Source organism: Necator americanus, chromosome IV (genome assembly GCF_031761385.1).
Source record: "Necator americanus strain Aroian chromosome IV, whole genome shotgun sequence".
Lineage (NCBI taxonomy): Eukaryota > Metazoa > Nematoda > Chromadorea > Rhabditida > Ancylostomatidae > Necator > Necator americanus.
In genome coordinates, this window is record NC_087374.1 from 23,979,402 (window position 1) to 24,004,264 (window position 24,863).

General features: G+C 41.0%; 3 protein-coding genes across 5 annotated transcripts in view; all 3 read right to left on the bottom strand.

Moving 5' to 3' along the window:
• The window catches only part of RB195_002506 (uncharacterized protein), a gene marked incomplete at both ends in the record, with an annotated part of 34,566 nt that overhangs the window by 2,811 nt on the left and 6,892 nt on the right, over positions 1-24,863 (bottom strand). The window contains 8 exons of one of the 3 annotated variants that reach the window (XM_064199798.1): positions 3,126-3,218; positions 6,336-7,487; positions 9,334-9,453; positions 10,395-10,449; positions 10,576-10,669; positions 11,004-11,112; positions 13,455-13,527; positions 14,371-14,463. In XM_064199798.1, the coding sequence (XP_064055679.1) occupies positions 3,126-3,218; positions 6,336-7,487; positions 9,334-9,453; positions 10,395-10,449; positions 10,576-10,669; positions 11,004-11,112; positions 13,455-13,527; positions 14,371-14,463 (1,789 nt within the window). Of the gene's footprint in view, positions 1-3,125; positions 3,219-6,167; positions 7,488-9,333; positions 9,454-10,394; positions 10,450-10,575; positions 10,670-11,003; positions 11,113-13,454; positions 13,528-14,370; positions 14,464-24,863 lie in introns of those variants that run through there. The other 2 variants (XM_064199800.1, XM_064199799.1) reach the window with 2 other exon arrangements.
• RB195_002507 (uncharacterized protein) lies at positions 3,952-4,350 on the bottom strand (the record flags this gene model as incomplete). The annotated part of the gene is made up of 1 exon (XM_064199801.1): positions 3,952-4,350. The coding sequence occupies one exon, from the start codon at positions 4,348-4,350 to the stop codon at positions 3,952-3,954; it is 399 nt and encodes a 132-aa protein (XP_064055681.1).
• On the bottom strand, positions 4,812-5,216 carry RB195_002508 (uncharacterized protein; the record flags this gene model as incomplete). The annotated part of the gene is made up of 1 exon (XM_064199802.1): positions 4,812-5,216. One exon carries the CDS (start codon positions 5,214-5,216, stop codon positions 4,812-4,814), a length of 405 nt encoding a protein of 134 aa, XP_064055682.1.

The window sequence follows — 24,863 nt, forward strand, 5'->3', positions numbered from 1 at the left end:
TTCCAGCAGCACGAAGTTTAAGCATGTTGTGGACATCGCATCGAAATTAGCTGCAGCCTATGATTTACTACTCGCCCTGATAAATGCAGGAAGAATTGAGTCTCCACGACACCCTTAACTTGAATCAGAGTGAACAGGGAGACAGATAATTAAGTCAAGGTGTGAGTCTGAGTATCCGCAATTCGCTCTATACTGTACGGTTCGGAGACTTGGGTAACACCGTCGACGATGATGGAGAAGCTTGACTGGAAATAGAAAGGAACCTGATTAGACGACTGTTAGGCTACTTTTGGGCGTTGGTGTCCAATAGCGAAGAACTTTACTCTGAAAAAGGATATGGTGGAAGGGCAGATGAGACTTAGAAAACATCAATATCTTCCCCGACATTTTGAAGAAATCACAAAAACCCGTCATCGCTTCTCTAGTCACATTCTAAAGATATTTTATAATCGTCTTGTCCAAGATGTGAGGACATTTGGCATTGACAAGCAGTTCAATCGAGACTAATGTGTTGCAGACTATGGAATAACGACGGATGGATAAACTCTAAGCTAGCTCTACTTGAAGATAGAAAAGGATGGGCTCGGACATGTTAAACTAATGTTAATAATGACATGTTAATAAGCTCGCCGCTTGAGTCAAGCTCAGTAAGTGGAATATTAGAGACCTTATTGGTGACTGGGGTCGCGTATGCGAGTCTGATTGCAACCTGCACCTGGTGGCCCTGCTTTAAACAAATGCAATCAGGCGTTTGAGTATACGCATTGAGAACGTACGAGCTATATAACCCGCACTGTTACATGGCCGAAGATTCCCATACATTGCAAAAAAGTGCTGTCCAACACATCGCAAAAGTCCAACACACGCTGAACTGCTGAACACTATCGAGTGAACTCCAACAAGCCGCCCTGTCTAGGCCTCTGCGATATCTCTGTGTGCCTTTTGCTGCACTGCAGTAAACAAGTATGAAAGATCGGCCCGTCATCAGCATCGAAAACTACACCATGTACTGCGGCGATGCAGATGAGAACAAAGTAGGTGGCGGCCGCGATAGCTGTGAGGAATGATTACAACACCCTCGTGGAGGAATTTGGCTCAACGTCGTCTAGATCCGCCTTTGTACGACTGCGGGATCGGAGGACATAAACTCTGGATCGTAAGTGCACACGCATCTACGGAAACCGCTGAGGACAACAGTAAGGACGCCTTCTAGGATGAACTCAATGCGTTGGTGTCTGAAATACCAAGCCAGCAGGTGGTCATTGTCGGAATCGACGCAAATGCGAAGATGGGACTCGAACAGCAATCCGTGGCAGGGGTGAACCCTTTTAACGCTTGGGGAGCAGCGCAAGAGGAAGAAGAGAACTTTCGAACTTCAGCTCGATTATGTTCTGGCGAGCAACAATCCTCAGTCAGATATCCGTAAATCTAGAGCTGTTAGGGACGTCGCGTTCGACTCTGACCACCATTCCGTCTTTCTCAGCTTCAAGATACGGTTCCACAAAAGGAACCGAGGACTTCCTCTTCAACGGAAAATCGACATGGCAGATCTGAAATACGAACAATGCGGAACGAAATTCTGCCAGTATGTCTGTTCATGTAGGAGTACGAACCAGCAGGAAGCTTCGTGATGCAGATTCCTTCCAAAATGCATCCAAGACGTTGCATGGAGACTCTCCCGGTTCTTATGCGGCGAGAGAAGTTTGGCTTTGCATCTGTGAGTCAAGATCCACGAACAATTCCGTGTGTGTCGCTTGCAGCACTGGTGATTTTAACCAGTGCGGGAGTATCTTTCTCCGTCTGGGATTCGTGGTATGACAAAAATCATTCATATCAATGTGCGTCAACAGAAAGATACCTGACCAGTGAAGACATGCTATCGTTATCCGTTTCTACAAGACGTTATCTGAAACGGACCCTTGGAACTATCGAGGAAATTCATTGCTGCATGTTTTGTACAAGGTTTCGGAGAGGATTATCCTGGCTTTTTAAACATAGCGAAGAAAAAAACGTGCTAAAAAAACCATTTCTTGTTCCACTTCTGTATCGAAGGCATCATGCGAAGAACAGTCGATCAGCATCCGGCCAACATCGTCTTAGCATAATCAGAATGCCACTTGACCGATCTCGAGTACGCTGACGATGCTCTTGTATTCGCTGAACGCAGTACGAAAGCAACACGTCGATAACCTTGTATCAAAGTTAGTTGAAGTATGTAAACTAGGTCTGCCTGATTCCCGTTCGAGGAACGAACGGGAATCAGGGTGGACCGACAACCGAACAAACTTGTCTATGAGTTCTGTTTCCTAAGCTGTGTGCTGAAGAACAAGGGAAATTACAAAAATATATTTAGCAAGATGCGCTGAAGGCACCTCTGCATTCAACTCCTTAACAAAATATCTGTGTTCGACCCCCATGGTTAGCTAACTTAACTTAATGGTTAACTCAAACAGCGAATATACCTATCCGTAGTTCGCCCTATCATGATGTACGGATCGCAGACTTCGGCAGCACCATCTACGGTGATGGAGATGCTTGATTGCACAAAAATAAAGCTGCATAGACGGCTACGTGGCTACTTTTGGCCTAGGGTATGCCACAATAAAGATCTTTACGCAGAAATTGATGTGGTATACCGGCGGGTGACAGGTGAAAGATATCAACGTCTTGCACCGCCATCGAAGGTAGCTAAAGTAAATCGTCTTCGCTTGTTTGGTCATATATTAAGGAGACCGGCAGGTCGCCTTGTTCAACGAAGTTTTGGACTGAGATGGTGAAAGAGGACCTGAGGACATTCGGCGTGGATAGGCAGTTCAGGCGAGACGGAAGATTTCGCAGAATATGGAACAGCGGTGAATGGATTGATTCTGCGCAAGCTCTCGCAGAAGTTCGAGAAGGTCGATCACAGCTATGTTCAAGGACGGCACACCTAGGCGAAGATGCGGGTAATCGCGTCAGGCGATGACATCGGCCCGCCGATTAAGTCAAGTCATTGGTGTCTCCTGTTCTGCTCACATAAATGGCAAATAACCAGATGTTGAAACAATCATGAAAAAATGAAAAAAATTAGATAACGGGTATGTGTCTCAAGTTTGAGCCGAAGAAAACAACGGTTTAGAGTTCACCTTCCACCATCGCGAATGCGTATGTCCTTCGAGGATGAGCCAAAGTCTCCGCCTTACGTTTGCGCATCGGACTCCAATGAAGTGGTCTTTTTCCTAAAGATTTCTTTCTTAGAAAGCTTGAAACCGAGCAGACAAAATTATGGACTTTCGCCGGAAATCATCAACTTAAATAATGGAGAAAGGTAAAAATTGAATGGCTGTTCATCCTAGTACGAGAAATCTTAGTCCACATTAAGCGGTCATATTTAAATCTGCAGTGTTCCGTTGACTCAAATTCAGGAAATATAAAGCTGGTCGAAGTGTTGTATAAAAAAAGTGGAAGTGCTTTGTGTGAGTGGGTGATTAGAGACTTTAGGGTATTTTATAACCCTATTTGAACAGACCAAAAAGAGTTGGTTCAGTGGAATGTCTTTATTATGGGAGTACAGGTGAGTAGAACAATTGTCAGCAATAGAATTGGATGAAAAGGTGGGCAGAGCGTAGTCTGCCGCACTCTTTGACCGTACAAGTCGTAAAAGACCTAGCATAACCATGACCGCGAACGGTCCTTTATACCACGCCCCTTATACATCATCGGGGTCGATGATACTGCCGCGAGCGACAACAGCACAGAGTAATAATTTACGAAACAAATTCTACTTCAACAAATGGTTTTCTTCGTACGGCTGGACTGTTGCGGAGTTTTGTGGAGTGGCGTGGGGGGCGGGCTGACGTTGGGTTAGTGGATTGCTGATGGTGTCTTGAGAATTCGGCTTGGTGCAGGTGCATTAATGACGACTTGTGGCTTGTTGATGACGATGACGGCGTTGACGGTTGGCGAGAGTGCTTACTTCTTGTATGGCCGCTTCGTGGGTGGCTGCGGTCTTTGTCTTTTGGAGGTGCGAAGTAGAAAATTGTGGCCAAGGCCACAACTTCCACACTTCACTCCACATGTGTCCTCGTGTGCCGCTTTTAGGCAGAGGAGGCGCAGGTTCAGCTTTGTCGCCTGTGCTGTTTTGGAGATTGGATCCGGGAACCGTGGACATCTCCCGGAATGGTGATTGTCACGATTCTCGTCCACAGTGCAAAATAGGCAGATGGACTTCGGAGCAGTCCTTTCCAGAAGCGTTTGGCAGGCATTTTCAAGACTGTCGAGGCGGGGGAGCAGATGATGCAATAGTGTAGCGATGTCGCATCTGTCCAGATCGTCCAGGGCAGAGAGCATAGCATCAGCGGAAGAAGACATGATTTTGTTTCTTTGATGCTTTTTGCTACTATTTATACGTGTTCAAATGGTCCGTATCTTGAACCCGCCCTCAACGAATAGCCTAGATGTAAGTTTCACTGCTCTTGATGGTGCGCCAAAGTGCTTTTGAGTGCGTAATAAAAAAAGTTGCAATTGACTGCGAGCACCCGAGAAGGTACATCGTTGTAATTGGAGTACTTTGTCCAAGACGATGATATCTTTGAGAGAGCCGACCGGGATAATATGCTTTTCTTCATTGTGCATACGTGTGTGGACATAACTGATAACATGTGTATGCAAGAGATAATGAGCTGATATTAACTTTGTACATTTTCTCGTATTGAAACACGAGATCAAACCCGTAGCGTGTACGCCACTGTGAAATACAAAGTTTGCACTATATTATTTGCGGCACTTTTGATCTTTCTGATCTATTCCTGCGCGGTCTAAATCCGCTCTGGTTATTTCTTCGGCTGGTAGCTCACAAGCGGGCGACTCGAGAGGACCAGAGGATTGGGTACAGTGGCAGCTGTTTGATCGGTAAGCCAACTCAATCCAATTTTGGTTGATCGTGTTATCGTCAGCTGATCGAGGGATCGGTTGACGATTGATCGGCTCCTTTGCCGCGCAGCAAAGGGGGCCGGGGGGCCGGGAATTGTGCCAGAGGGGACACATCGTGATTGCAATCCTGCTTGCATCTGCGAACAACCAAAACGTTTTTGGTCACCTACTCTGGGTGATAGTACGTACCTAGGAATTGATAATGTTGCTAGATCTACTTCTTTACACAATTTGTACCATTCGTCGCATATCTTTTGATCGAGCGGAGTTTTCCAGTCCACTTTTGAATCGAAGATTTCTCGCATCATGGACTTCAGTTTAACCATGAGCGGTCCTGTGAGACCTATTGGGTCGTAAATGGAATTAATTTGACGACATCTCTCTTAGCTAATTTTTTATTGTGAACAAACTTTGTTCTCACAGTAAAGTTATAGTATTGTAATCAACTCCTAGTATTTTCATTGATCCAGATTGGAGTTTGTCGGAATATGGAATTCTTGAATTTACTTCTTCAGAATTTGAGATATACTCGCGTAGATTCATCCCTATCTTGCTGAAGAGATACTTTGATTCCTTTCTTACAGCTTCAGGAACCGATTCTGCTTGCAAAAGTATATTATCCACATACAAATTTTTGGCAATTTCTGTGGATAGTTCCGAGGATTCCAAGTAGGACAGAATCGCCATGTTTAGTATACTCGGACAAGCTGTAACGCCAAAAGGCAACCTTCTAAATCTATATTCGACGACGTTGTCTTTTGTTGGTGGGTGATTGACATTCCGAAGCCACAAGAATCTGCATAGATCCTTGTGTGCGTCTACCAGTCGAATTTGTGTGAAGGCGGATTCAATGTCACACATTAAGACGATCTTCGTGAACCTTGAGGAGGTAAGAATGTCGTGTATTCTGTTAACGAAGGATTCCCCTTTTCGAATGACGTCGTTTAGACTGAGGTGGCCTCTTCCTTTAGACGAAGCATCAAAGACTATCCTTTTTCTGTGGTTTCCATACCCCTGTATGTGACATATAATATATTCCAGCCGCATAACGGTCTGCTGTGTCGAAGGTCTCTACGATCCCTTCACTGACATATTTGTTCACAAGATCGCAGTACCATTGCTTTTGTTCAGGATTACATAAGAGGATGTTTTGTAAGGATTCTAGCCTTCTTATAGCTACTGAGTAGTTATTTTCCAACTGGATTACATTTTCTTTCAGCGGAAAGGGGCTGTGATGATGTTGTTTTCAAATGAGATCAATTTCGAGTATTCCTCGAAATATCTTTGAACTTTTTCGTCTCCCTGGGTTTCTTCCGGCATGATACCAGGCCGTCCAACTCAAACATTTTCTGTAAGAGTTCTTGTTCCGTGTTTTCGGAAATTCCTGTCAGGCTGCGACATACTGTGTTAGCGGTTTCACTTACTTTGCTGATTCCTCGACCATAAATTGTGGGTCCAAAAACCGTTTTTGCTATATGAAAGCCAGATGGTGTTCGGATTCCGTTTGCTGGATCCGTAACTAAATCGTGGTAGTAGTCCAGTCCAACAAGAATGTGTGGATTTTGATGTTCACCACGAAGCTTTGAATTTGCTAGACAGATAGTGTTTGTTTTCAAGAACTCAATATCTTCTGTGTTCAATTTCACTGAAGGGAATCCGTTTGTTATGACTGGTTTGGTCTGTATGGTCATGCAAATTTCTTCTCCGAAAGCAGTTCCTAGTTTTACTGGAACCTTATGACTTTCGAAGCACTCGATATGGCCGCCAATTCCGGTTATGGTGCAGATTTCGGTCGTGTTCTTGGGTAGACCGAGCTGTTGTGCAAGATTTTCTTCGATTACTGTTTTTTGTGCCCCAGAGTCGAAGAAAAATAGCACTTTTTCATATGTTTGTTTTCTGGCATTCCAAATATTGCCTTCAGCAGTCATTAATATTAATTGTTTGCTAGTTTGACTGTGCTGAATGGAGTTTTCCTTGATCTGTGGAGGTTCCACAGACACCTGAGTGTTTATTGGTTTGAACCTTTGTGGAATATTTCGATTGTTTTCTTCTCTATTTTGCCAGCTGTGTTGCCTTTGCTGGTTTTGGCCAACACGAACAAATTTGGGTTTCGAGCTGTTGTTTTGGCTGAGTTGCTCTGTCTTAAAGCAGAGGCTCATATGGTGTTTTTGTCCGCACTTTAGACAGTCTGATCTTTGGCAATCAAAGCTGCTATGATTAGGGGAGCAACATTTCCAACAGCGATTCTGCTCCTTAAGCATCTTGCGGCGAATGCTTTGATCCGTGACCGTTCGGCACTGCATTGATACATGATTGTCCTTATGACAGAACAAGCAGTTACGATTAGTCCTTAAGTTGTCATGATTGGTCTTTGATGGGATGGCCTTGTTGATATGTTTATGGCCAAGTCTGCTTTCGACGTAGGCTTTTGCAGTGATCTCTGTTTTTAAGAGATTCATGAGGTCATCAACTGTTTGCCGGTCTTGTGATTGACTGGCCACTAATATAGATTTTATGATGTCTTCAGGGAATTTAGATAAGATTGTTTCACACCACATTGGGTCGCAGGTTTTCCCCTACATGATATCCAGAAATCATTTGGTTGGTCAGCATTCTTATTTGATCAAATGTTGCAGAGCAGATGTCTGCGGAATTGTTTGCCACACTCATACTGACCAATTTTTTGACTATTTGTGATCTATTAGACTGGTGATTGGAGTAATTCTCCTGTAAAGTTTTGATCAACCAATTGTAATTTTCAGGAATGAGTTTTATCCCTTTGATGGCTGTTTGCGCTCGACCCTTTAAACTTTCTTTGAGTAGGAGTATCTTTTCCATAATGTCCAGTTCTTCACTGTTATGGACAAGGGCTTCAAAAATGGCCCAAAAAAATATTCTGGGAAGTCGTCAGAATTCCCGTAAAATTTTGGTAGTGTGGCTTGTGGAGGTTTTATTGACCTCAGCGTCCTTTTGGCTGTGCCACTATTGCATGGATGCTGAATTTGATGTGTCTTGCGAGCAAGATGGCATTGTGGTGTCTCTCACGCAATTTTCGTTTGTATTATCAATTTCACCATCCCCTTCTTCGTTTTCTTCATTGTTGACATTATTGTCTCTTTGGGGCTTTAGGGACATGTATCCCAGTTTGATTTCCATATTTCCGCGCATATTTTTTGTTTCATCAAGGCGCGCTGTTAGCATGAATGTTAGGTCGTTTGCTTCAGCTATCGCAGATTGTAGCTGCGATTCTTCCTCTATTTGTTCAATTTCAATCATCAAATCCTTCCTTTCGGACTTGTTTTTGCAGTTTTTATACTCATCTCTAACCTCGTTATATAATTCTTGGAGGTTTTCTCTTGCTTCTTTTATTTGTCTTATGCTACTTTGTAAAAGTGCTGTGGCTGATCTGCATTTCTGATAAGTTTCCTCATCTATTGCTGAGTACTCAACCTGTTTAGTGTATTCCCTGTAACGGGATAGTAAAGTTTTTAGCGTCGTCGCGCTGAGAACTATTGGTGTTCTGTGAAAATGCAGTGCCATTTCTTTCTTTATGCACGTGCAAATGCGATAAACTTCGCTTAACCTACTGTAGCTTTTGACAGAGGTCTGATCAACTGTTTCTTGACAGTGATCTGCGTTCCAGTTACGTTTGTAAGGGAACGACTTTTTGCCCAATTACTGGGATGAATCTCATGCGATTCACGGTCTTTGGTTTGACCGTATAAGTTGCTCAATGAGCTAGTCTCTTTCTCCTGGCCTCAAAGATGTTACTCTTTGACGCGGGAGAGTAATGGCTTGTTTTAGTCGATGCACCAAACTGTGTGAGTGGGTGACAAGAGACTTTAGGGTATTTTATAACCCTATTTGAACAGACCAAAAAGAGGTGGTTCAGTGGAATGTCTTTATTATGTGAGTACAGGTGAGTAGAACAATTGTCAGCAATAGAATTGGATGAAAAGGTGGGCAGAGCGTAGTCTGCCGCACTCTTTGACCGTACAAGTCGTAAAAGACCTAGCATAACCATGACCGCGAACGGTCCTTTATACCACGCCCCTTATACATCATCGGGGTCGATAATATGCTTGTTTCAGTGTTATTAAGCGTGACCCTAATAATATGTTCTATCATGCAGTTGTAATCTCTGCATTCAAGTATCTGAAAGTTCGAGGTGCTCAATTTGAATAAGGCGGATTTCTGAGTAATAAAATTCCTTATTCTTTCGAGTGAGTCCACTACTCAAACTGCAAACAATTCAGAGCTTTTTGGATATTTGTTCGCCTAATTCAGTACATGACTATGACGTGACAACAACTTCCGACCCCTTACTCTGTTCCTCTCCTCCTTCTATTCAAACTAAATATAAAATAAACAAAATAGAACAAAGCTTTAAATAAAAGTAGTATCTTTATGTGGATAACTCACTGTTCCGCGTTTATCATAATTCACACAGTATTGCGTGAACGGCGAACAACACTCATCCATCCTTGATTTGCTGACAGCCCAAAACCGAAGTTCGGCCATGAATTTGTCAAAGCAAAGGTCCTGAAATGATATCTGCTACTTCTAAATATACGACTACAAGAATTTGAACCTCGTCAGCTAAATAGTGGAGTCAGAATGAATTGTGGATTGTGGGGGAATTGCGTGAGCAGTTGCCTCGGCCGTGGAAATAGCGTGGTAACTACACTCCGCTACACAGCCCGGCTTTGCGGTGGTCCCATCGCGAGCACGATCGATGACGTAATTACGCAACAAGCTCTGCTATTAAGAATCTTGATTTGAATGATTCTTTTAACTTGCTGGAACCATACTCAAAACAGTTTTCTTTACACTAATCGCTTGACGCACCCAATATGAAATTGTCAAGGGATTACGGCGGTTGTTATTCACACCAACACCTAAAGTTGCCAAATGTGTCTAATTTATACGAATGAAGTTAAAAATGAGCTAACAGAGTCAGTGAGAGAAAGTGCCTATAAATGAACCTCGTGGGAAAAAGGTGTGTGCATTCCTTGAAGGCAGGATATTTAAGGAAGTGGAGTGGGATATTTTCAGACACATTCGAACACATTTTTTCTTTGTTTCGCACACTGCACTTCTATCTGCCTCCTAGGCCAAGTTGAAGCTGCGTTGCGGTCACCCGGTCGAACATATTATGACCAGAATACAGGGGAATCTACTGTAATTCCGTGAAAAGTGCTTGAGCTTGTTTAAACTAAAAATACTAGTAAACAGCAAATCATATCGACATTAACTCGTGCTCAGTAGATGCTGGATTTTCGACAGGATACCACAGCCCTTAAATAAGTGATAAGCTGGAAGCAAGTTGTGGTCTTTATGCATGTGCTTTACGATTAATAGAGGACAAGATTCTATTTCTATCCTTTGCGTAAGCAAATATTCCGCTCTATTCATTCTGTTGTGCCAATTATTCTACATCACGCTCCTTTTTTCTTTTCTTAAGGTTATCTAATTCTTGTTACCTTAGGCACATGAAGTTTCCCCGTAGCATAAAAGTCGTAGATTGGATCGAAGTACCTGGAAAAGGTATTGCTTCATCCGACTTCCTTCCTTTCTAGTGATAGCAAGTAGAAGCTCAAAAGCAAGTGCTTTTCTACAACCAGCTCTTGGAAGCAATTTCTGTCATTAAAGAACTTCGGTCACCTCGGTACTCTTTCAAAAAAGTACTCTTCCTGATCCTCAAAGTACCAGTCAGCCCACTGTCGACGGTGTTCATGGTTCATGCGAACAAAACGACCTGGAAGAAAGCATGTTTTCGGACTTGCGAGAGAACAGCAAGAAGCATGTAAGACCAGATCGTAGCGTAAAGGAAAAAGTAAGATGGTCACCCGTAAACCGTCCTCTATCTTTGCGTATTCTTTGTAGTGCCGTACAGACGGCTCTAGCTGTTCCGGCATCTCGCCGCGCCCCTCATCGTACTGTATTACTTAAGCACTGTATAAAGGGAGATCGCCTGCACTTCGCTCCAAGCCTCGCCCTAACAATCACTCAACTTTGTCAACCGAACTGGAAGAAGGGGGGAGTGATGGGTAACCCAGAGACCCTCAAAGAGGGAGCCGAGAGGGGCAGACCTAGAACTTTTAACAAGCAACTGCGAGAATCCGAGGCGCTAAGACAACAAATGGAGTGCGGCCAAAGCTTCTCCTTTCCAGAGAGGACCGAGGGTGCGAAACCTGATTTCTAAAATACCGTTATTCCAAGTAGGAAATTAAGGAGGTAAAAATAAATAGTAGGATAAATAGAAGGAAAAAGCGAAATGAAGCGCGGTGCAGTTGCGAAAATGACTGCGCCCAAACAGCGCGCGGTGGAGTGTGGCGGTTAGGGTGGTCCCTTCCTCCCACCATCTGCTGCTACAATTTGCGATGATCCCATCTCGATCCCAACCGCTGTGCCTCTTGCGCCGCTTTGGGCGCACTCGCTTACGCAGCTGCACCGTGCTTGATGCCGTTTTGACCCTACTATGTTTCTTTCATTTCTTTGCTTAATTTTCATTCTTCCGCTTAAAAATCAACAGGGAAATACACCAAGTTTGACTCTTAGCGTATAGGAGGTCTCTTGATTTGAACAGTCCTAAGGCACCTACTTAAACGCAGCATACCACGAACTTGACGTAATGAAGGAACCCGCGGGAAAATCTAAAGATGGGATTGTAGATGGTGGGATCCGAGCTGGTTCTGCTTATCAGCGTAAAAAAAACGGTATAGAAAACTACTTTTTTTTAAAAGAAGATTCGACTTGCAACTTCGCCTTGTGCATCCACTGCGTACATGAGCGAACGGTTGACGATCAATGATGTCTTCTTCCAACCTTTTCACGTGAAACCAATGGATAGGCTGCTAAGGGAATCGGAACTTGTGCATGGGAAAACGTTCTAACGTACGTAGTGGTACCAAACTACTCTCCACGCCGACATTACGGCGATGAGGGAGAAATGAGCGGAGTCACCTCGGATCCTGCAATCTACAACCTCATCTCCAGCTTTTACCGCAGGTTCTCTCACCACGTCAGATTCCTGGTATGGTGCCTTCAACCCATGATGGGTGTTTTACTTCCGCAGACCTTGAAAATTGTTCTCGGACTCCATTCTATCTCTTCATGTCAATAGGTAAAACTAAAATGGTATTCCTTCAATGACTTTACTCAAAAAGAAGAAAACTTTGAGTTGTCCTCTTTTCTTTCAAAAAAAAGACATTTACATGCCATTTCCATCTTTTTCGCCTTTCAGTCAACGCTCTGTATAAGAATTCTAAACGCACCTGTTGAATACGTAATGATCAAACGAGTTTCCAGTGGCATGTTGACGATAGAATATTCATAATCGCATGTAGTTTTACACATCTTTTGGTTTCTTTCAAGAATATCTAGGTAACGACTGCACTCTGAAGTATCTAAGCGTGGAAGGACACGCAATCAGTCCCGAAATAATAAAGACAAGAGCAAAATTAACTACGAAAGTGTGATCATGTTTCAACCCGCGTTTTCTTCAGTTCAGAATTGTTCGAGGTTTGTAAAGGCGTAGCTAGCCTTGTACAATGACTTGCCGGAGCTAACCGATGAATCAAGTCAGTGTTTTTATCTTCTCAGACAAGTTTGGTACCAATTTATCTATCCTGGCGAGATTAAAGGCTTAGCTGGCACCAAGGCGGACTTGAACCTCAGATCGATCATGCTGCAGCCACAGCGGAACCTCTCAGCGACTGCGCTATACCGACCCAAATTTACCTGTAATATTCGCGAATTGTTCTAAAAATCTTAAACTTTAACATAAAAAGCAGAAACAACGACAAATGTGATTAATCTCTAGGTGGGTGCGTGGGGCTCCTCCTGCCTTCTGCTTGACACACATCCCGTTGTCCTTCTGCCCTCTACCTCGCCTTCCGCTGAATCGAAGGGGCGTCGCGCCCAATCGGTTGAACTCATTTGTGGACGACTATAGAACATCTCCCTATGCTGCCCCTTTTTTTCATGAAGTGATGAGTTAAAAATTCTGAGCTAATTCTCAGGAGTTCTAGGAGGATATGCTACACTTGTACACTTGAGGAAACCGAACAACATACATTTTATTTAATTCTTCTCAAGTTTGTTTCGAACATTCTTATCTAGATATGGAAGTCCATAACAATTTGAAGAATCCATTTTCTATAACAACAACCCTATTTGTAGGAGATGCAATACAGCCCGAAACCGATACTTATTTGCAAACACAGTGTAAAAAATAAAGTACAACAAACGTGCGCAGGAAGTCGGATTTTGAATGTTGAATCAAATCCTCTCACCTAATAATGTTTTTGGGCCAAACTTTGTGATCGACCTTGTCCGTATCCTATAACTGCTTCCTCCAATATTGAGCCGAAGAATCGAGTCCTTATGTAATAGAAAGATATTTAGTCATATTATATTACAGGAAATGAATTCTGAAAATCTGAATTTTCTTCTTCAAAATTTTGGTTATAATATTTAAATATTATAAATATGAAGATATACAAAGAAAACACTTTAAGAATACAAAGAAAAGAACTCACTGGAGTTGAATCACGAACACTATTTTTATGCATGCTGAGTGGTAACCGAGCTTCAACATCTTCTTCGACACATCTAAATCTCTCGTGTGTTATGTAAGCAAAAGAAAAGATGAACTTAATTTTAAGCTTTAAGCTTAACGTCAACTGCAGAAGGTAGCGCTCTGAAAAGGCTTCACTTTTTTTCACATCCTTTCCAATTGACTGCTTCCCATTCGAATGCTGAGCTTTTTGACAGTCCTTCACGCCGATTTTTAAGGACAATCTCGGTTGCAACGCGCCACCCCTGCGCATGCGCCGCATCCACTTGCGAGCGTTGAAAGGTGAGAGATACCTTCTCGCCAACCTTTTCAAATAAAAGCAATGAATAGGCTCCTGAGGGGACTGGAACTTGTACGTAAAGGACCGTTCTAACGTATCTCGGAGAAAATGGAGCGGTTCCCGCGCGGTTTTTTACGACGATTAACAAGGGGTGAGCAGAACCACCACTGATCCCGCAATCTACAGCTCCATCCCTGGCTTTTATCACGGATTCCCCCATCACGTCAGATTCGTGATATGCTCCCTTTAATTCAGAAACATGGGCTTTAACCAAATGCAGAGATAAGTAATACACTCTTACATACGTTTTTATAAATTTGCATTAAATTAGCGGTTAGAACACATGCGCTCTTTCCGTTCGCTTCATCCTAGGACTTTTTGTGAGCTTCCTCTATTGATCGGAATAGGTTAGTTATTTAAAACAATATTTTAAATTCTTTTACACTTCGCCCCCGGCTTTGTCCGTCTTTCACATTTTTACTGCTTTCAACAAAGAGACAGATAACTAGAAAAGAATAAATAGACTCCGACAGTTCGGAGGAAATGTGAGGAACGGAACCTCGTTGGTCGACATCCGTCTTCCCCGGAAAATGTTCACCTGTGATTGGTCCTATCGCCGTTCTTATCCAAGGCTTCTGTGGAATTTCCCTTCCCATTTGCCAATAGAGCCACACTTCCTGACGCCATCTGCCTGTAAGTTTCCGAAACTTAATTTAGCTGTGAATGTCCCCATATAAGTTTCCACTCATATCCTTGGTACGTTTTGTGTACTCGCACGTATTTAGTTCTATGAGGATTATCATCAATCAGTCTTCGATCCTTTCGGGTCTTTGTTACGTGAACTCGGTCGCCGGTCACCTCATCGCATAGCACTCATATCTGCGCCAGAAGCAGGTGGCACTCAGTCAGACAACGCACATTTACGCAGCACAACAAATCATATGTCTAATATCGATAATTACCCAAGAAATAAATCACCTTCTCCTTCCCAAGAACTCTAGCAGAACGTTTATTTTACAGAGAAAAATAGTAAACCATGGAAAACAGTGAGTAGTTCAACCTGAGAATGAGCTCAGTGTTACAATCCAACAAATTTATCGACCTAAAATTTTTGGAATTCTATTGAGAACAAAAGCAGAAAGCGACTCTGTTAGGCTTATTTAACAACCGTGCTCAGATATTTTATCGATTTGTGGGATAGCAGTGGAAAGAGAAAAAAGAATTTAACAATTCTCTTCACTTTTATCTATTCATGTGTTATAAGAGAACAACACGTTCCCATCATTCTAAAATGGCTAATTAGGATGTTATATTACTTGCTATGTATGGCGTAATAATATTCAACCTAACAATTAAAAAAATTCCGCGGATATGTACGTTCGCATATGAAATCGTTAATGACAAAATTTTTGTTTACATCCGCCACTAAGCATTAACGGAAATCCAGAGCAAATGTGTTTTCCCGAGATTTCGCTTCATAGTAGATGATGCAGGATCAAATGCGTCTACGGGAAATGTACAGCTTTTAGAAAAGAGTTTCTAGGAGCTGGATGAATACGATTTTATTCTGTCGAAACGATGATATGAAGAAATTTTGAGCTGTCACCCAATGTAAACGCTGTTAATGTTGGCATGGTACAAAGATCATTTTTGCATGTCTTTTTTCCCCTTCTTCGTCACCTCCAAAAGTTGTTAGTGGTTAGGTTAAGGAGAATCTTCTTTTGGAAAATTGCGCTGAACCGTGGCAAGGAGGAGTCTTGTTATCAACCAAATAGTCATTTTTCTGAAGTAAAAGTAACATTGATGCCGTTAGATAATCCCGGTGCTTTCGGAAATTCCAGTGGAATAAATAGCGTTCGCCTCCTCACATACTATTTGTTTTTCTGAACGTCACTGGGAAAAAATCATGGGAAAGAAAATAGAGTGATAGAATCAGTCGAGCTACTATCTACGGCGCAGCCTTGGACCGCCATCAAAGAAGCCATCAAAGATAGAAGTAACGAAAGGAACATAACAAAAAGAAGGCGACAAAGTTTCCAACTTCATCTGTCTCTTCAAAACGACAGTAATTTTTACTCCTTCTTTCTTTCTTTCTTTCTTCCTTGTTTTGTTTCTTGACAACGTTGATTCCAGTAGAAAACACTCGTCAATTAAACGCGTGAACGATCGGAGAATTTCAATTCTCTTTGTAATCTAATGATAGCGGAAGTATATGAAGTGTGTGTCACTAGAAAAAAGATGAAGTGAAAATTTCAATGTTTTGGCACCTAACAAATTCTTTCTATGTTGGGTTGAAAGAGGCGTTAGTCGAAGTATTTCTATTGAATACAATTGGAACGACTTTAATTATCGCATCGGAACGGTGAGTGAAGGTGTGAGATTCCCACATACCCGATGAAAGAAACTGGCATATTGCTAAATTGTTCGCAGCAATAAAGGAGGATCACTTCGACTGGATAAGATTAGCAAATCCTCGTAAAACTAGACGTATCCTGTGCGGATGGGCGGATCAGCGACATTTCCTGCCGATTAACGTCGCATAAAGCCATGCATGATATCAGATAAGACTCAGCTCTCGTCTCATGATTTGGCATTTGGTTAATGATAGGAAAGGAAGAGAATGATAAGAAAAAACACCGGAAATGAACGTTGCGCAATTCAGTGGAGCAAAGAATACCTCAGATGAAAAATGGTAAAAGAAAAGACAGTAACAAAGTAATTCGCCGAGGCTGCACACTTGAAGGATGTTTTTCCGAAGAAAAATATGTTGGAGGAAAAATATCCAAAATATGATGAAAAACTGTCTTTTCTGTAAGTGTTTTTTTTACTGCCAGGAATCCAATTAAAGGAAAAATCGGTTTCTACGGCAACCATCCGAAAAGCTCTTATAGTACATACTATTTGGAAATTACTTGAAGGTCAGTGAAATGTTCTCAAAATTAGAGCATAAATAAAATATGAGCTTACTGTATCATTTTTTTGTCGTCTTGGCGTTCTATGCTGTGTGTTCTGGTCACAACTATCGATCCTAGGTGACTCTGGATATCGAACAAGTAATTTAGAACCGAACAATAGAAAAATAACGAGGCAAAGAATGTTGGGGAAATTTGCCGAGGCTACTAGAAGGAAATTCAATATTTAAAGTTCAGTAAAAAAAATTTTCTAAGAAACCAATATTCTAGAAGTTTCTTTTTGAAAAAAAAACATCTGGAAATTACAAAGGTTTCACAACAACGAGTGAACAACTGATCAACGGAAACAAACAGAAGTAAATCAGTGGTGAAATTGATGTGATACACATTATTTATCGCCCGAGACAACCAACTAATCGTCGAGCGAGTGGCATGTAGCATGTGATGTGAGCGTAAAAAGATGAATAGCGTCACTCTTTTCAAAATATTATCTTAGAGCGTCTAAAGCATGAATTTATGTCATGGGAATCTACTTCTTCAAAGTCACACCTTCAATATTTGCATCTTTTCGTTTATCTGTGCTGCAACATGTGGTACCTTTGAGACTAGTTATATAAAATATCCCTATGAAAATTAGATATTCTGCTTATCTCCGAATCAAATTCAGATTCAATTCAAATTAGGTAGCCTTCCACTATTTGAAAGCAACCACTATTTGAAATTCTGTCAGCTTTACGAACGAGAAATCAACGTTGGATGAAATAAAAATGGAAAGAAGAGATCCTCATCACTTCCTTTCTGTAAAAGGAGTCGAAATGTACAAAGTGAAACAGACAATAACTCCTTCCACGGAAAGAATTATTTTCCTATGATCATTGCATTCATTTCTCGGAGCAATCTCCTTTTTCGGCAAAAAATGTCGGATTTCGAACACGGGTCGTGTAAAAATGTAATATTGACTCAATGGTAAAAGTAGTGATGTGTTCGCTCATGCTTTCTTTGTGCATAACTCGGGGCCAAACAGATTTATCATATACCACAAAGGAAAATTCCGTGGTAAAACCAACGAAGACCGAACACGTGAAGGGGAATTGTAAACACAAATAAACACGACTGAATGATAAATAAAATAACTTAATGAGTAGAGAAGTTCTTCAATTGTCCAAACCTATTTAGATCTATCTTCTCCATTCTAATTCTTCGCTGTAGCAACAATCTGGCGAAAAGAAAACGTTTTTCGGATAACTTTGGCAAGAAACAGCCTACATAAATAAAATTATCCATAGAAAAGAAGGAATTCTGTTTAAGCAAGAATCCTTAATCTCATGCAATATTTTTGGAGTAATCCAAATATTAACATGTTCAACGTCTCTCACAATAGATGCTTTTCGTTGTGAAAAGTCAAACGTTTTCTTTCAGAAAGTACTCATTATGGAAACTGTCATTTATTACTAATAAGAAGTCTGTTTGAGTAGCAAGTACAGTGCAGCAAATAAGGATAATGACATTTTCCATAAGTTCTTCTATTTTGGTTGAAGCTGGCGCATAAGTGCACAGAAGATTCGGAAGGAGAAATAAGAAAGGAAAAAAGAACTTAATAACAAATATTGGAATACTGGGAAGATTAGAGCTTTGCAGAATCATCATCAATTTCTTTAAAGATCTCACTTTGCTTTACCAAAATTCGAAAATATCAGTTATTTGATGCGAGAATTTATGCGAATGAAATGGTGCCGTATTGACTGAATCCACTAATCAGTCAGCTACAGTTATCTCCAATCCATAGAATATTGAAATTTTACAACACGTTGTCTTTTACTTATGATGAAACAAGTGGTGACATTATTTTTCGAAACGACAAAAAGTAGTGACGGAAATCTGGCGGCATTCAAAGCGATTTGTTCCGTGAATGTTGTTTAGCGCGCTATTCACTAAGGTCCTTTTACCTAACAATCGCGTCGAATGAAAGACGAACATATTCAAGTGACCGAGGAAAAAACTACGGGAAGAAAGGAAGAAAAAGAAAGCGCTTTTAGAATTTCCGAAGAGCTTGCAAAAAAGAATCCACTACCTCTCCACCAGAGATTTCTCAGCAGGTCTTTTGCGCGTGAGCGCTCATCTTCGTCGTAATCTGCACAACAGTTTTCTGGTGGCGGAGTAGTAAGGGCAAAGGCAGGCGAGAAATTGAACCATGCGTTTCGCGTCGGCAAAGCTGTAACGCAACGGACATCCCGACACTGCCGCGGTGTCCGCTTAATGAAGTTTAAAAATGCGGGAAGGACATTTCAGTACGGCTAAGCAGGTGTCGTGATGAAAGCTGCAACACGTGCTCTCCCAACGAAATAAATGACGCAAAACTCCTGTCCCGAACTCACTTCCATTTATTCAATTTTATAAATGTGCTCTTAAGGATAGATTCTTAGGATAGGGGCTGGATTGGATACACTGTTATCCAATGAAGACATGTCCGCTGATAAATGCGTCACCCGGCAAAAACACCAAATCATTCGTATTAGCATAGGAAATGTTTGTTCGACGAACGGGTTAGGTCTCGCAACGAAGGGCAACTGGACTGAGTTTCCTTCAGGAAATCACTCTATCAAATAAAGTTGGATAGAGGAAAGAAGTGCCGATGGCTCATCGCATTTATCTCTCTAAAGACAAATATTGGGTTGAAAAATAAACTGGGAGCCTTTTCTTTTCAAACTTAGAGGAACCGTGCCACGAAATTGTCGTAACGTGGAAACCTGACGGAAAACAAAGGTTTTTGGGTGTGAATTGCAATATGAACGTTGTCCCATTAAATTTCCCCTCCCTCGACGTCCTGAAAAACATTTGTTCCTGTAAGGTACGTAAGGACTCGCTAATTTTCCTTGCTTCGGTCCCCTGAGTGCTTTTTGTCTTTAGAAATTTAGGTGGAAATAAGTTTTACAAAATATTATAAAACGTTCAAAATTTTTTTCTCGATTGCCAGCAATTTCTTGGCACGATTGTCTTGTTCTAATTTTTCAATTTCATTAATTCTTTTCTTCTTGGGTCATAAAATTTGATGTCACGAGATCAAAACAAAGCATTTTCGATGACCGTTAGGCTTCGCGCTCCAAAAATGAGCACGTAATGGACAAAAGTCCACCACACAACGGTTGAGCAACTGTGTTCCCTCCGGTCATTACCAATAACTCATTTCTATCGTTGAATAACTGTTTCTATCTCTCGTAATGGTCTTCCCACATTTCTTCTTGTCTAGTTTCCACATTTTTTCGGTTTTTTTTCCCTGAGTTTTCATTCTTACGAGCAGATGTTTCCGATGTATTCCATCTTACGAGCAGCATCGTCGGCTTTAACACCTCAATTAAATGCAGAAGCCAGAACGCCTTGAAGTTTTTTCCACTGCACATTTCATCTTAATAATCAAAAGAAACAACAAAATTAAAAAACCGTTACGAAACTTTTGTAGAGAATGAGAAATTCAATATCGGTTCATATGCAAAATTTTGCCAGAATCTCTAACTTTCATGTCCGTATCTATGTTTGGAAAAAGCTTACAACTTATTCCTCAACTTGATATATTTCATGCAAACTCTGCTCTCTTACGATAATGTTGTCCATAACAGACAGATTGAGAGCAAGTCAGCAAGTCAGTGTCGGAGTAAAGAATAGGACTGAGATCATACTGTAGAATTTGTCATTGATTGTTTGCACTTCAGTTGATTGATGCCCTCTAGAGGTGTTTGCAGCTTTTGGTGGGATTTTACCCCATCTGAGATTTCGTGGTGAAAGATACTGGGGGATCTTCGGCTTCGAGATTTAGCCCCTTTTTAGTTGCGCAGTTACCGTCATGCTTCCCCTTTTTCCGTCTTCTTCCGGTTGGGTAAATCTGTTTCTTTGACCGGTTTCTTTAATAAGACAGAATAGCGCCTTTGTCCTCCTTTTTTTTTGAAATTATGCTTTTTTACATTGCCTAAGTACGCAGTCTAGTGATAATAACTCTGCTTTGGGCGTGGCATCTTCGGAATGCAGCTATTCCTTTGTTTATACTCAGAGCAATGGTATTCTCACAGAGATTACTCAACCTTGGAGATCCCGCCAAGCCGTGGTCTAAATGGATTCCTTTCAAGGAATAAAAATTGCAATAGATATTTAGAAATATATAACACTCGTAACAAAGGGAGTAACGTAATCGTGGTCGTCCTCCAAACAAGCCATGTACGTTATAGAGTCTTTAAACAAAATCAGGAGTTGCCATAGTGCGTAGCTCTTAGTCACTAAAATATATTTGTAATCTAATTTGCAGCACTGATTCTCGAACTCGCAGGAGAAAGAGTAAGAAGATTTCAGCAGAAGAAATTTCGGTCAGGAATAAAAATAAGAAAGGAGAAACAAAAAACAAAGACAAAATAGCCTCCCTATGTTGAAAATGTCACAAAGGATTTTGTGACATTTTCAACATAGGGAGGCTATTTGGTTTTTTTTAAGCATCTGCCTTTTTTTCCAATTGCAAAGGAATTTGCTAGTGTTTGCAACCAAAAACTTTTTTAAATTATGTTATGATTAGTACTGTAGTAAGACTGATGCCCTTTTCAGCTTCATTTCCAAAAAAAGCTCTTAGTTTGTTTTGCAAAATTACTACTATTTTGGCTTTCGTTTGCTATATCTTCAAAAAAAAAACTTGTTATCTGCTATTTTTATACTTGTGATTGTTTCACCAATTTTTGCACTATTTTTAGACTTTTCATATTATTTTTACCCCTCTATCTGGATATAATGGAATTCGAAATAAACATTATTCCAAATAAATTTTATGTCAAATATGGGGAGCTGAGTAGAAGTTGAAGCAAATTCGGACGATTCTCCCGATCAAGCTCACACTTTGTCGGAAATAAATGGAAACAACTCACAATATCAATCCAGATGACGAGGGTGTAGATCAAAAAAGCTCGCCACAAATGGGCTAAGCATGAACTGAATGGAAGTCGAAAGATGCGTCTTCCTCAGCCTTTGCTCGTTTTGCGGTAACAAGAATGACGCTTAGTCGAACAGAAGCATTGAATTGCAATTGAAAATTTGCTACGTTCACGTTCATTTTACTTCCGAAACCACCTCATTGTGGATTTTCAAAATGTAAGCAAGTAGAAGAGAAAAAGGATTTTTCCTTTTAAAGTAATTAGCGACTAAACGAATGACTTCGCACACATTATTTTGAGGAAAAAGGGCAATCTGCACGCATACGATTGCATATTACCCCAATTCGCTGTTAGAAGTTTTTTTTTGCAAGTTGAGACAAAAACTCTTTTCAAGGACATTAAATAAATAAATACCTAAATATATAAATTCCTAATAATAAAACAAAAACTCTTTTCAAGGACATCAAATAAATCTAGTCGCCTCGTTTTTACACAATCTCATTTCTTAAGCATTTGCATCAGGATTGCAGAAGCCTCGAACGCCAAGAAAGCGAGCGACGCTTGTATACAATCAAAAAAAGTGTGGACGTCCGGTTTCCAATTATCTTTGAGGAACACAAAAGGAACTTTCACCTTTTCATATCTTTTTTCCTGGAAAAGGCAGCAAAGTATAGTTGGTGATATTAATACGTGCAAACATCTGTGCATGGTGCGCTTGAAGCAGCCCACGCACCTTTTTTGCCCTCTGGAAACCTGTGGTTGTCGGGGGAACATAAGTAAATCCTAGCGCGCAAGCAGCACTTGGGCTCCAGCTAATCTCAGAAACAAGACGGCATCAGCATCGGAGAGTAAGTGCACCGTCATTACAGTATTCACTTAGAGCGCTACAATAACGACACGAAGGTGCAAATATAATTTCTTTTTTGAGAATGAGAATAAAACTATGGTTTTCACGCATTGCCAAACTCCGTCTCCATGCGCAATGCCACGGAAAAACATAAAGTCACAGAGATTTGAGAGGGCAGCTGAAATTTATGCTTAACTCGATAAATTTCTTATTAGAATATTGGAAAAGGTTGTTCAGTAGGCAAGACAAGAAAAAAAAAAAAACACAATTCAGAAACATTTGTTAAAAGCGGCATAATACGGAAGTGATGTTGTTGGGATTTCTTCAGTAATTGATAGAGATCGAGACATATTTCAACAGTATGAATGTGATCGCGCTCAACTCCTTTACTGATCGAGAAATGATCGAGAAACGATGGAGGGGTAGAGGAGGAGATGTCTTACGAACTAATCCTGCAGCAGCCCGTTCTGAATCGATCCGTCCCGCATTGTCGTATTAAAGGATACAGGATAAAGTTTCGAAAGTGCATAGTGTTGATCAGTCTCTATGGGGATGCTCCGAAGTGGTTGGACGTAGCAGGGCTAGCCGCTGTGTCGAGTCACTGCTTTTGTCCTCCCAGACAAGTGTGGTACCTACTAATCGACTTTGAGGGGAAGAAAGACGTAGTCGGCACTGGGTCGGTCTCACACTGTTGCTCGAACCTGCAGTCACTCTTACCGACTACACACCACCCGCTTCATAAATATGAGTGTGGAACGATCTTGTGGGACATCGCCCGCAACGGATCTACGGCTTTGGGAATCGAGCAGCTTCCTTGCTTATTTCACTTGCAGTAGTTCGAACGCAGACTTCGGACAACGACTGAGTTGCACGCGTTAAGTTGCGTAATAAGTTGCAACGTTGAGGAGATGACGGCACAAACAGTCGTTTCACACACTTTTTTTTCGAATTACTACGAAAATTGAGTGTAACACTCGCTCATTTTCGCGAACTACATCCTTCTCGCCATGTATTCGTGAAGATAACCCAACGCTGTCAGTTTTGCGATAAATCAGCCTTTAAGATTATGGAAGGCTCAACATATTACTGGTATTGTTCTTCTTCTTTTCTTCACCATACATTTGCACCGCTTTATTATGCAAACTAAATTCTTCTCTATAGCACCCTAAGGTTAATTCCCTATGACCGTGACACCGTAATTGGACAGAAAACTATGCTTGCTAAGAACTACTGTGAAAATACTATAAAATGACTCGATTTTAAAATGACCAAGTATAGACGTAAAGTTGAACGAAGCATTAAACGTCACACAAGATGTATGAGATGAAGGATTAATTTCCATAGTGACACAAATAGAAGTTCGCTAGAAACGTTGTAATCTGCCTCCGGCAGAAGTCGCACTAAAGACTACCGAGAGATACGTCAAAGATTATTCTTTAATCGGCAGTGCAAGAAAAATATGTACATATCGTCGGGCGTAAACGCCTGAACAGCTTGAATTTTCAGAACGATGTGACAAATGCGCAGAAAAAATAAACAATGATGGACAGATTTCAGGCAGAGTCTTTGTATGTGGCCCATGGAATGCTGTGCAGGCCAATTGATAGATTAGGACAATGTTTTCATCCTCCTAGACAGCTTTGTACCACTTATTGACTTTTGAGGGATGAAACGGATAGTTGGCTATGAGTGGTACCGAACCAGTGCCGACCACACGTCGTAACCTCTTACGACTGCACTACATTCGCCCAATGCAATATCATAATAAACAGCTAGCTAATAACACAATAAAATATTAAATATTATTCCATCAGAAAATACACCTGTACAAACAGTATAGAAACAAGTAGCCTCGTGCAGTAATTCAACTACAAGTGCGAATTTAATATACATTTAATTCAGTTAATAATACAAGATGAAGTTTTCGGCAAGAAAAGTGGTATCATAGATATCTCATGCTGTAATGAGAAGCAAATAATCTAACGGAAGACGATTCTGGAGATTTGAAAGGATATCGATTCCACTACGCTGCTCAACAACACAAAAAGTATGCTTCGTCAACTCTTTGTAGATGTGACAAAGAAGGAAGGACTCATAAACCATGAAATCATAAAGTCTGTTACTTTCTGTAAACAAGCCAGCGTTCCATTTACATACTTGTACTTATTATAAAACAGGTATAAGTGAGGGAAATATTATAATAGCCAGCAGATGATAGCACAATAAAATATTAATCCAGCAGAAAATACCCCCAGATACAGAAAAAAGAGTAGAATGCTTTGTGCCCATACTGAACAATCAGTGATGATTGGGATGATGCAGGACTGCGACTCATCTTTGATCGCAGTCCACATCTTTTGAAAAATTAAAGTTAAACTGATTTAAAATATTTCAATGCGAAAGTAGACATTTTTCCCGAGATGCATCG